General features: G+C 55.9%; 2 protein-coding genes across 6 annotated transcripts in view; both read right to left on the reverse strand.

Moving 5' to 3' along the window:
- Positions 1-575: 575 nt before the first annotated feature.
- On the reverse strand, positions 576-4,333 carry KCNJ11 (potassium inwardly rectifying channel subfamily J member 11). Its single transcript, XM_045484667.1, has one exon. The coding sequence runs from the start codon at positions 3,305-3,307 to the stop codon at positions 2,135-2,137; it is 1,173 nt and encodes a 390-aa protein (XP_045340623.1). The 5' UTR covers positions 3,308-4,333; the 3' UTR covers positions 576-2,134.
- A 3,496-nt stretch (positions 4,334-7,829) lies between these two features.
- ABCC8 (ATP binding cassette subfamily C member 8) overlaps positions 7,830-12,120 on the reverse strand; it is a 77,701-nt gene continuing 73,410 nt past the window's right edge. For all 5 annotated transcript variants that reach the window (XM_045484671.1, XM_045484669.1, XM_045484673.1 and 2 more), the window contains 7 exons: positions 11,937-12,067; positions 10,886-10,964; positions 10,567-10,675; positions 10,045-10,148; positions 9,154-9,287; positions 8,609-8,671; positions 7,830-8,073 (listed from right to left, as the gene is read on the reverse strand). In XM_045484671.1, the coding sequence (XP_045340627.1) occupies positions 7,936-8,073; positions 8,609-8,671; positions 9,154-9,287; positions 10,045-10,148; positions 10,567-10,675; positions 10,886-10,964; positions 11,937-12,067 (758 nt within the window). In that variant the 3' untranslated portion in view covers positions 7,830-7,935. The remainder of the gene's footprint in view (positions 8,074-8,608; positions 8,672-9,153; positions 9,288-10,044; positions 10,149-10,566; positions 10,676-10,885; positions 10,965-11,936; positions 12,068-12,120) is intronic.

The raw sequence follows: 12,120 nt of genomic DNA on the forward strand, positions 1-12,120 counted from the left end.
TGTTATGGAATTAGCAAGAGAATTCGAATTAGAAGTAGCGCCCAAAGACGGGACTGAATGACTATAATCGCACGATAAAACTTGCATGGATGGGGATTTGCTTCTTAGGGCTGAATGAAGAAAGCGATTTCTTGAAATCGAATTTACTCCTGGTGAAGATGCTGTGAGGGTTGTTGAAATGACAACAAAGGATTTACAGTATTACGTAAACTTAGCTGATAGAGCAGCGACTGAGTTTAAGAGGGCTGACTCTGAATTATGAAAGAAGTTCTGTGGGTGAAATGCTATCACACAGCATCGCATGCTACAGACAAATCACTCCTAAGGGGAAGAGTCAATCGGTGCGGCATACTTCACTGTTGTCTTATCAAATTGCCACAGCCACCCCAACCTCCAGCAACCACCGCCCTGATCAGTCAGCAGCCATCAACATCAAGGCAACACCCTCTAGCAAAAAGGTTACGACTCCCTGAAAGCTCAGATGACGGTTAGTACTTTTCAGCCATAAAATATTTTTTAATTAAGGTATGTACATTGTTTTTTTTAGACATAATGCTATTGCACACTTAACAGACTACAGTACAGTGTAAACATAACTTTTATATGCACTAGGAAACCAAAAAATTTATTTGACTCTTTATCGCAATATTTGCTTTATTGTGGTGGTCTGGAACTGAACCCTCGATTATCTCCGAGGTGCCTGTACACTAATGCATATGACGTCCCCACCTCTTGCCCTGACCATCCAGCCTGCCAGCATATTGCTGGAAGTGGACGCAGGGCCCAGGGCTATAAGCCTGGTAGGTGCTCTGAGATTGAGATGGTCAGACAGGCTGGCAGGGCTGGACTACCTGAGGCAGAAAGGTAAAAGTCTCTCCGAACTGGGTGACAAGGGTCAGCCCCAAGTCCTTTTCCTGGCCTCCTGGCTAGGATCTGTGGCACCTTTGGAATGTGGGCTGGCAGCTGCCAGCCCCTGCCCTCCCTGTCCAGCAGCATGCCTCTCCCTCCCCCGCAAGAGCAGCCCAGAGTGTAGGGAAGTTTTGTTGACAACAGAGAAGGCAGAATCCTGGGCAAGTATATGCAGCACTGCTTCAAGAGTGCCACTTGGGGTCAAGCCCATGAGGACCAAGGGCCTCTTTGCCTCAGCAACCTTGCTCACCGCCACCATCCTGAGCTTTCCAACATCTCCTTTTCCAATCCAAAGACCCTCCACGGCCACCCTCTGGACAGACAGAGTGAGCGATAGCCACCCGTGGGGAGCCAGGACCAGAGCTCAATCTGTACGGTGGGCCCAGGACCCCCTCTCTTCAGCCTCTTTCTGCTTAGCATGCCACTGTCTGCCCCAGCCCACCTCAGCCTCCCAGGGCAGGGGCAGAATGGGGGTGGGCAGGAACCGCAGCCCCTCACCATTGAAGCCTTGGTGTCAGGGCAAAGGGCGAGGGCACAGGAGCCCATCTCCTCTTTCCTGAGCCTGAGCAGAGCTCGGCATAGCTGAGTGTCCTCACACCATTTCCTCCCTGCCTGAGTCTGCCCCGGGGAGGGGAGCCCTGTCAGCCTCAGCCTTTCCCCGTCTGTGCAGGTTCCACACCTCCAATCCTCCAGCTGGAATGTGCTCCTTCATTGACTGCCCTCTCCAGCTGGCAGGGCCCACCCATTAAGCCACCACTTTTTCAGGGAACAAGAGTGGCCAGTCATCTCTTGGGGTCACAGAAACAGAGCAGCAGGTTGCCAACCTGGGGACTGTTCTTCCCCAGCCATCTGTCCAGCTTGTGGTCAATTGATCATGGGGATGCACGATTGTACAGAGACCCAACTTGAGGGTCCAACACTTCCCACAGCTTCCCCAGTCTGGGGAGGAGGGAGAGGGTGGGGGGTGAGCCGGTCCTGAGCTGGGGCTGGGAGGAGCAGAGACAAAAATAACCCAGTACAGTCTCCTGTTGAGGCCAGAAATAGCGTAGTGACAAGTGCCTTGTAACGCCACGGGCTAACAGCAGGAGGGGAGGCTGAGCTGAAGAGGGCCCAGCCTCACATCAGATCCTGGCCCGGCCAAGGGGCCCATACCATGTCCACTCTACATACCATACTACACTGCCTCTGTGCACACATGCAGTGTGGGGGACCAAGGGACCATGGCTCAGGACAGGGAATCCGGAGAGATGCTAAATTTGGGTTTGGCCTTGGCCACAGCCACACTGCGCTTGCGCAGAGGGCCGCGGGCCGAGGCGAGGGTCACGGCGTCCAGCAGGGTGCGGTCCTCATCAAGCTGGCGAGCGGTGCAGAGTGGTGTCGGCACTTTGATGGTGTTGCCGAATTTGGAGTAGTCCACGGAGTAGCGGCCGTCCTCTTCCGCCACAATGGGTACAAAGCGCTGGCCCCAGAGGATCTCGTCAGCCAGGTAGGAGGTGCGGGCCTGGGTGGTGATGCCTGTGGTTTCCACCACGCCTTCGAGAATGACAATGATCTCGAGGTCTTGATGGTGATGCAGGTCACTGGGCGCCAGGTCGTAGAGTGGACTGTTGGCATCGATGACATGGTAGATGATGAGAGGAGCCACCAGGAAGATGCTGTTGCCACCCACACCGTTCTCCATGGGGATGTCCACCTGGTGCAGGGGCACCACTTCACCCTCGGGGCTGGTGGTCTTGCGCACCACCTGCATGTGGATGGTGGCGCTGATGATCATGCTCTTGCGGAGGTCACCCACGCGCAGCATGAAGCAGAGACGGCCATGGCGCACAGCGATGACAGCATGCTTGCTGAAGATGAGGGTCTCGGCCCGCCGGTGGGCCTGGGCAGTCTTCATGAAGATGCAGCCCAGCATGATGGCATTGATCATGAGCCCCACGATGTTCTGCACAATGAGGATCAAGATGGCCAGCGGGCACTCCTCAGTCACCATGCGCCCACCGAAACCAATGGTCACCTGGACCTCAATGGAGAAAAGGAAGGCAGACGAAAAAGAGTGGATGCTGGTGACACAGGGCACGGCAGCGCCCTCGCCAGGGGCTAGGTCACCGTGAGCGAAGGCGATGAGCCACCAGACCATGGCAAAGAGCAGCCAGCTGCACAGGAAGGACATGGTAAAGATGAGCAGCGTGTGTGGCCACTTGAGGTCCACCAGTGTGGTGAATACGTCCTGCAGGAATCGACCCTGCTCCCTGATGTTCTTGTGGGCTACGTTGCAATTGCCGTTCTTGGACACGAAGCGGGCCCTCCGCTCCCGGGCGCGGTACCGGGGCTCTGCGGGGTCCTCTGCTAGCCGTGTCAGTACATACTCCTCAGGGATGATGCCTTTCCGGGACAGCATGGCTCCAGCAACCACCAGGGAGAGGCTTCCCCCATGGAGGGCACCCTCCTGACCAAGTCTTAGGCCTCACTGTGGGGTTTCCTACCTGGGCACCCTTCCACCTGGGGACCACTCTTAGTCTGTGCTGGTGTCACTTCTGAGATGCCTCCCCAACCAGACTCATCCTCACTTCCACCTGGCAACCCTGCTTCTTTAAACCAGCCTCACACCTCAGCGCCCCCTGCCCATTGCCTAGTGAGCCCCCTACCCGGCCTGTTCCCCACCTTGTCCTGGATCTCAGCTCAACTCTCTTCCACCGCTGACCACCCTGGGCTCCCCCTAAGACTCCTTCTCCTCACCCAGCCTTCCTTCTCAACCCACCTCCTCTATCTTGGAACTTAACACCTCCGGATCTTACCAACTCACCAGACCTCACACAACCCCCACCGTTTCTCTTGCCTTACCCATTTCTGCTCCCGGCCCCCTTCGAAGCTCCAGTTTCATATTCTGACGACCCCCAGTCCGGCCTCCACGTATGCTCCCCTTTCTACCTCACCTTCCGTTGCCCTCCCCACCCCCCACCCCCCCTCGCGGCTGTTCGGGATCTCCCTCCAAGCGCTTGTCCTTTCCGTCTCCTTGGGATCCCGCGCCCTCCGGAGTCACTAACCCCACTGGACTCCACTCCAGATCCCCTCGCCCCCAGCGCAACCTGGCACAGCTCACTCAGAGTCGCGGCCTCTCCGCTCCCCGCCGGCCCCACGCAAGCCCGCGCCGCGCCCCCGCCCGGCGCTCTGCTCCGTCCTGCCCCGCCCGCTCGTCGCCGCAGCACCTGCTCCTGCTCCTCAAGCCGCAGCCGTCGCCTCTCCGCCCCTCCGGCCGCCCAGGCGTCCCAGCGGGTGGTCCTCTCGTCCGTCTGTCCGTGTGTCTGTTGGTCCACTGAGACCAACCCGTGCTAGGTGGGGGCAGAAGATTGAGGGCTGGGGAGCCGGAGGAGAGGAGTGGGGACCCGGGGCCGCCAGGGGGAGCCCGACCTATTCCTGAGCTGGAGGAGGGGCGGGCACAGGATCAAGCCCCGCCCCTCGCCGTTCACACCCCCGCCACGCCACGCCTTCCTGTTCCAGATTCACAGTCTAGTTTTGGGGGTTTGCCCAATCAGATGGATCAAAAGAGATTCTTCCTGACCAAGCGGGGACACAGAGGGGAGTCGCGACCCGCCTTTCAGTCTGAGGACTGCAGCCCCTAAACGCCTTGACTTTCCTCTTCCAATTTTCCCATTCTTAGTTGGGCCAATACCCACCCCTCCTGCAGGATTGGGCTTTGCGGATTCCCAGGGAAAGAAGGCACTGAGGGGCTGCGTCACCAGCCTGGTGACCGGGAGATATTAGGTGGCCGGAGGATTTCTCTACTGACTGCTTCTTCTCTTTGGGGATGCTCTTAATCTTTTCTAAGTCATGGATCCTTTGAGAATTTGATGAAAGCCACGGACTCCCTCCCCAGAAAATAATGCACCTTACTAGTAGGTGTAGGAGCGCAGTTTCACCTCCACTTCAGGGGATGCTGGGTGCTGCAGCCCAGAAGCCTGGGTGGTTGACTCTTCTTAATTATCCCACAACTTACACCCTTGTATTTTTTAATGTTTATTTATTTATTTTGAGAGGGCGTGCAAGCAGGGAAGGGGCAGAGAAAGAGGAAGAGAGAGAACTTTAAGCAGGCTCCATGCTGTCAGCGCAGAGCCCTACATGGGGCTCAATTTCACCAACGGTGAGATCATGACCTGAGCTGAAATCAAGAGTCAGATGCTTAACTGGCTGAGCCACCCAGACACTCCACTAAACCCCTGTATTTTAAAGAGAGTTTGAGCTATCAACACTTGCTTTACACCTGCTTACACCTGCAGCCTTGTTTCTTATACCTTAGGTAGTGGGAGGAACCTGGGTCTGAGGGGCTGTATTCGGGCTGGTTTGGGAACTGGGGGATTCAAGCTCTTGACCTGAACACGAGTGGTGCTTCTACTGGAGGCATCAGCTTCGGATTGCCCTGTGGCTTGGGCTTCACGTGGGGAACCCCAGTTCTCAGCTGGGACAGAAAGCCTTCCAGGTCTGTTGGGGACAGTAATGGCCCTGTCCCCTCTCTGGGGCTCAGATCTTTATGGAACCCTGACCCATGTGTGTCCATTTGTTGGAGTGGGGGCTTGAGGCAGGGATGGAAAGATGGGGACAGTGGGGATATGGGCAACAGTGGGGCAGATTGTAATTTTCATAATGAGTTTTCCTTTTTCTCTCATACTCACCTGCAGGCAGAGTGAACACTGCTACTCAGGGTAAGTGTGAGCTTGGACTATATTAACAGAGATGCAGTGCTTAGGGTGGGGAGGGGAGAACAGGATGATCAGAGTGGGGAGCTCCATGAGACAGGGTTACACAGGAAACCAGCCACTCAGCTACCAGAAAAGGAGCCATGGAGCACCTCCTAGGGAGTTTGGGCACTATTGCAGAAACTCCAGGGGTTCAATGATAGTAGTTCTGTGTGGTCTAAAGTATAGAACCAGTACAGACACTGAGTGGAACAGGGGCAGGCTGTGATGTCACATATGGAAAAGTCAGTTCTAATAACCAGAGATGACCCATGTCTTTGGAGTATCCAAGTCAAAGTTGGCAGACCATCAAGGATACTATGGAGGGGTTTGGGCCAGGATGGTCTTGGGCATCCTGCGAGACTCCAGTGTGGGCCTTACCCCACCCCTGCTACCTCCCTTCAATCCCTTGGGGTGTGGTGGGTGCAAGGTGAGGCCAGGGATGGAAATCTCCCTCCTCAGGCTCTGCTCTTGGGAGGCCCTTCAGTGGAGGGAGCTGCTAGGCCCCCAGAGACATCCTAGAGCTAGAAGGGCAAAGCCCTGCTTCATAGTATGGCCCTAAGGCCTCAGCTATTATCTGCTCCACCCTTTCCAGGAAGGTGAGCTGCTTACCCAAAGAGCTCAGACTCTTGCCCTGCTCCACCCTGCACCTCCTCATACACATCTCCTCCAAATACTACACTTGTCAGGTTCCTTTTTCACTCAAAACCCTTCTCTACTTCCTTTGTGTTCATAGGCTTATTCCAGACTCTTTTTCCTGGCATTTAAGGCTCCCTGATATTATGCTCCCTCCCCCTGCCCTATGGGTCGTTTCCTCTAACTCTGCCAGTCCAAGTCCCACCCCTCTCACGCCCAACTCAAATCTTGCCTCCCCTAGGCAGTCTGCTAAGCCTTACAGAGCTCTCACTTCCTGATCCCCTCTGGCTCCTGGAATATCCAAAAGGTCTGTATTGGGCCTCTTTCCAGTGACTGGTGGGTTTTCCTTACATTGCTCTGACGCCCTTGCAACCAAGAGGGACACAGGCCCAAGACTCCTGGGTCTACACCCAGAGCCTGGTATAGACAGTACTGAAGGCAACATGTAAATGATAATAATATGATATGTAAATGAGGACCTGCCACTTCTTGACTGAGGGCAGGTATGTACTCCTGTTTCATGATGCTGATAGAAGCAAAGGATATCTGTTGTTTTGGTCTCCCCAGTGTCTGGGCCTCCGCATCTCTGGCCAACACTTGGCCGACTTGTGTGGTATATGCACTGTGATTCCCTCTGAAGGACCACCCTTCTCCCATTCTGAATGCCTCTATATGGGGGACACAGATGGGGTCATGTGATCCAAGCATAGCCAGTCAGTGTATCCTAGCCCTCGGGCCACAGTGTTTGGGTGGAGGTGGGGGTATGACCTAAGTTGGTCCATTGAGATTTGCTCCCAAGATTTTTGCTGGAACTATTGGGAAAAAGCATTTCTCTTTCAGAGGGATAGGGTCTATGCTGGAAGTGCTAGTGGCCATTTGTCATCAGGGAGGGAGAGGAAGATGGAACCCAGAAATGGAGACACATCCCTGATGTCAAACACGTGGATCCAGCCATGCTTGAAGTAGTACACTTCCTGGCCTTCTCCGTCATTTAGGGCAATACATTTCAGTTTTGGGTTAAGCCACTTTGAGTTGGATTCCTGTCATCTGTATTGGAAATAGTACCAGTTCAGGGTACCCCACAATTTTAATCCAAGAAATAAAGTGAGAAAGAAGGGGACCACTTAGTCTGATGAGATAATCACAAAAATGCTATAACTGTTGTTATGGACTGAATTGTGTCCCACCCCCTAAATCCATTGGTTAATGCCCTAAATTCGTATGTTGAAGCCCCCCAGTGTGACAGTATTTGGATATAGGACCTGTGCAGAGGTAACTAAGTCCTCAGGAGAAAGCAAACTTATGACACCTTGATCTTGGACTTCCAGGCTCCAGAACTGTCAGAAAAAACTCTGCTGTTGAAGTCTCCTAGTCTGCTATTTTGTTATGGCAACCTGAGCAGACTAATACAACCTTCTTCTCACAGATAAGGAAATACACTTTTGCCTACACTAACACAGCTTCAGGTCTGCCCGATGCCAGGCAGGCTGGCTCCACTGGAGCCCAGGCTGGTCCAGACTCCTGGTTCCTGCCCATCAGACTCAAGGCCTCCGGTAGGAAATAACCAATCTCTTTATTTACAAGTGATTGTACAGTGAGAAAGCCCAGGCAGGAGGCAGGGGCAGGGCGGGGTATGGGGCAGCACTTGGGCTCCAGCAGGTCACTTGTCTGCACGGACAAACGAGGCGAAGACGCTGTCCTTCCGGCTGAGCAGTTTCTCTGGCTCGTCGAACTCAAGGATGGCGCCACGTTTCAGGACAATCACCAAGTCTGCGCTCAGGATGGTGTGCACACGGTGCTGGGTGGGGCAGGAGGGGGCCGGTCAGGGTGGGGGGGGGAGCAAAGAAGGGGCAGCTGGGGGTATCCCTCCTGCAGTTTGGAGGAGGAGGCCTGTGGATGGAATGTCCCATCTCTGTGGCCACTGCCTTTTCCTGGGGTGGCTGTGACTCCAAGCCCTCTGTCCACTAATGATACCCCCCTTCCCTTACCAAATCTCAGCTCTGCCCTCACCTCTAGGCTTCAAGACTCAGGATTGCCCCACACCCCAACCTCCACTTCCTATGGAGCAGTAACCCTAGCCTAGCTCACGGGGCCTTGGAACCTGGAGAAAGAGAGAGGATCTGAAGAAGTGCAGGTGCAAATCCTCCCACGCTCCACATCCTACAATGCGGTTTCCCCACAAGCCCTCCAGACTCTTTGCTCTGCATTACTCCAGGGTCCTCTCTTGATTACCAGGCCCGGGGGTGAGCCCAGTGGCTGTCCTCTGATGGCAGCCTCAAGAGGCCAGTCTTCTCTCTGGGGGTTTCCCAAAACCCCAACAAGGGGCCCCTTACCGCGATGGTGACCACAGTGCGGTCTGCGAAGGCCGTCATCACCACCTTCTGGAGGATGTTTTCCTGCCAGGTGGGAGCGACAGCTGTTGGCTCATCTGCCTAGTGGATGGGGTCTGGCCTGGCTTTGGGGATGTGGGGCCCAGGTTTATGGTCCAGTTCCCATGTGATCCCAGTAGCCCACCACTCCCTCTGTCTGGTCCTTATCTCCCAAGACCAACCAAGTTCTAGCATTCAGGAGCTGAGCTCAACCTGTTGGGGGCTCAGTTCAGTGCACGTATGTGTGCTGTATGTCTGGCTGTGCTGTGTGGCGGGTGATGAGTGTGAAGTCTCTGTGGGTCTGTGTGCAGCTTGTGTGTACGGACACTATAAACATGTCCTAAGACTGGGTAGAACCAGGGTCCCCCAGTCCTCTGCCTTTTCTGCCACAAATGGCCCTTGATGTTAAAGACAACTTGAGCTTCAGGACCACTTCTTGCAAATGTCACCCTAACACCCCATGAAAACTGTCTCCAAGACCCCACCCCATTTATGTGCTCAGGACTGACCGTGGCCATGTCAATGGAAGCCGTGGCTTCGTCCATGATGAAGATGCTGGTCTTTCGCACGAAGGCCCGAGCCAGGCAGAACAGTTGCCTCTGACCCTGGCTGAAATTCTCCCCACCTTCAGTGATGATGGCATCTGAAAACAGCCCCGGGTGAGGGGGGAGGAGCAGGGCTGAGTTAATCTCGCATTGGGAGTTTAGTAGATGGCACGGCTTGGGGAATGTTGGAAAATGTATGTCCGGAGCAGATATGCAGGCATATGTCATGAGGACAGGTGTGCCCAGGGTTGCTGTGCCTTATCCAACGACACAGATGCTCTCTGTGTGGATTTTCAAAGAGAAGAGCGCCCTCTGCAGGTTTGCACTGCTGTGGCCCCGGGCAGTTCCAGGAGGGGGCTTGTGCACTGAGTGTGTATGTGCCGCATGTGTGTGGGCATTGGTGGGGTGATTCTCTGAAACCAAGGCTTAGCCAGCCCCCACTGCCCCAGGGCTCTGCTGACATCTGGGGTGGGGGCAGGGTCTTCCCTGCAGCCTTGAAGAGTGACCTGTACCTGTGATTTCCCAGTCTGTCCTCTCCTTCCTTGGGGCAGAACTGGGCAGGCAGGTGGACGGGGCGGGCAGGGCTGAATGCATTGCCATGATATGATGAACTTGCAAGCTGTGTCTCACAGCTGTCCCCCCTGGGCCCTGCGGGAGGAGCTAGCCCCTGAATTGACCAGTCGTGTGGCCTGGGACAACTCACTTGACCTCTCTGAGCTCCCATAAGGTAAAAGGTAAAACTAAACGGTTTCTAAACTAAACTCTGGGCAAACCAAAAACATGGGTGTGAGTTTTGCCTCCTAGCCCATCCAGACGTCCTTGTGTGCCTCCGGTTGCTCCAGCATGAATAGTTACCCAGGCCTCCGGGCAGCGCCTTCACCACCAGCTTCAGCTGGGCTATCTCCAGGGCCTCCCACAGCGTGCTGTCAGAGCACTTCTTCTCCGGGTCCAGGTTAAATCTGGAGGGTGACACAGAAAGTCCCCTTAGGGAAGGGAGCAGGGGCCTGGCTCCGTCCCTGGGGACTGGCAGAGAGCGAGGCTGGTGAAGGGAACAGGGAGCCAGAACCGATCGCCTCCGGGGCCTGGCTGGCAGGGGGCAGCCAGCTGGTGAGTGGGTGGAGTATTCCCAGCCTGATGGTTAGGCTACCCCCTCCAGTGCCTGCCTAGGCCTAACGGGGAAAAAGAACGGCACGGGGGTAAAACTGTGAGGGACCAGGTCAGCCCATAGTGCCCAGAGCCTGAGCAGGGCTTCCTGCCCAGGATGATGGGTACCCAGCCAGGCGCTCCTGGCCTTTCCCACCCCCCTCCTCTCTATGCTCCAGATCCGAGGTGCAGGGCCTGGGCCCGGGGTGGGCTTGGTGGAGTGGTGGGGCTCACCGGATGGTGCCACTGAAGAGGACGGGGTCCTGCAGGATGATAGAGAGGCGTGAGCGCAGGGTGTGCAGCGGCAGTTTGGCGATGTCGATGCCGTCGATGATGATACGCCCTGTGTGGGGACAGTGTCTCAGGTGGGGCACCAGGGAGTGAGGGAGCTGGCGGTGCTGGGGCAGGGTCAGCCTGGGATATGGGTCCCATGGAGGATGCGGGGGGGGGGGGCAGTGATTGCTAGGCTTCCTATGACATCTGACCACACACCAGGACTGAGGTCCCATCTGGCGGCTGTGGGTACACATGGGGTGCCTGTCACACAACTCACCTTCGAACATGTCCACCATGCGGAAGAAGGCAAGAGAGAAGGAGGACTTCCCGCTGCCTGTGCGGCCACAGATCCCAATCTGGAGAGAGAAGCAGGTACACTGTGAGTAGCTGGGGGGTACGCAGGCATTGGAGGTAACAGCATCTCTTTTGTCCTGGCTTTCTGACCAGTTTCTTTTTTGGCCGGGCCCGGGCCGAAGTTTGGGCTTGCTTCCTGCAGTCTAGAGGGGTCTAGAGGGGCCTCCCACAGGGACCATTTTCCTGGGCTTGGGCGTAGGTCTTGCTGTGCCTGGTATGCGGCTGCAGGGGAAATGCTGGGGGCGCTCGTACATACTCTGTGTGCACGGGTATGGTAGGGGGGCATGGGGCGTCTGAGTGTGGTGTGCAGGGATGTATCTGGGTGCCCCACCTTAAACTGCAGTCATCTCTGACCCACTTGCTTCCTGGCCCATGGGTACCCACAGAAGTGACAATAAGGGATGAGTACAAAGACAGAGATGGTGACAGAGAAGGATGCGAGAGGCAGGGACAGATGGGAGGAGCCAGAGGCAGGGACAGAGGTGCACCTAAAGGTCCTAGATAATGAGACGGACAGTCACGGCCAAAGACAGAGAGACAGAGACAAAGAGACAGAAGGAGAGGGGCAGCGTCAGAGCAGAGGGGGAGCGAGGAGGGAATCAGAGAGTTGGGTCAGAGGGCCAGGCAGGGGCTCCCTCCCCAGGACAAGTGCAGCCTCCCTCTCTGCCCCTATGACCTGCTCTGAAACTCAGGGGGCAGTGCCCTGGTAGAGCCCCCGACCATTTGCAGGGGGGCTCTGACAAAAGCCCTTTAAGCCAGGGGAGTCTGGAGTGTCCATCTCCTTAGTGGGTGAGTGAGGGCAGCAGAAGGAGAAGGAAGAGGGGGTGGGGGAAAGGTGGCCTGAGCCTTGTCAGTGTGAGGAGCCCAGGCTGGAGACTGGGGCGTCTGACTAGGTGTGAACCCTGGAAGGCCCCGGGGGGCCATGAGGTGACTCTGTGAGGCCGTCCAGCCCTATGTCCTGCCAGCCCACTGACCTTCTGTCCTGGGGAGATGAGAGCGTTGACGTGCTTCAGCACTGGCTTCAGGGAGCTGTCATAGCGCACACTCAGGTTCTGGATCTGGATCTTCCCTTGGTCTGGCCAGTTCTTCGGGATCAGCGAGGGTGCTGAGGGCCAGGCCGGGGGTCAGGCAGCACATGGGAGCCGCAGCTGGTATCCA

The sequence above is a fragment of the Leopardus geoffroyi genome, chromosome D1 (assembly GCF_018350155.1).
Source record: "Leopardus geoffroyi isolate Oge1 chromosome D1, O.geoffroyi_Oge1_pat1.0, whole genome shotgun sequence".
In the NCBI taxonomy this organism is placed as follows: Eukaryota; Metazoa; Chordata; class Mammalia; order Carnivora; family Felidae; genus Leopardus; species Leopardus geoffroyi.

Bases quoted from the DNA above. Each gene is read 5' to 3' on its own strand.
- KCNJ11 (XM_045484667.1), bottom strand. From the start codon at position 3,307: ATGCTGTCCCGGAAAGGCATCATCCCTGAGGAGTATGTACTGACACGG.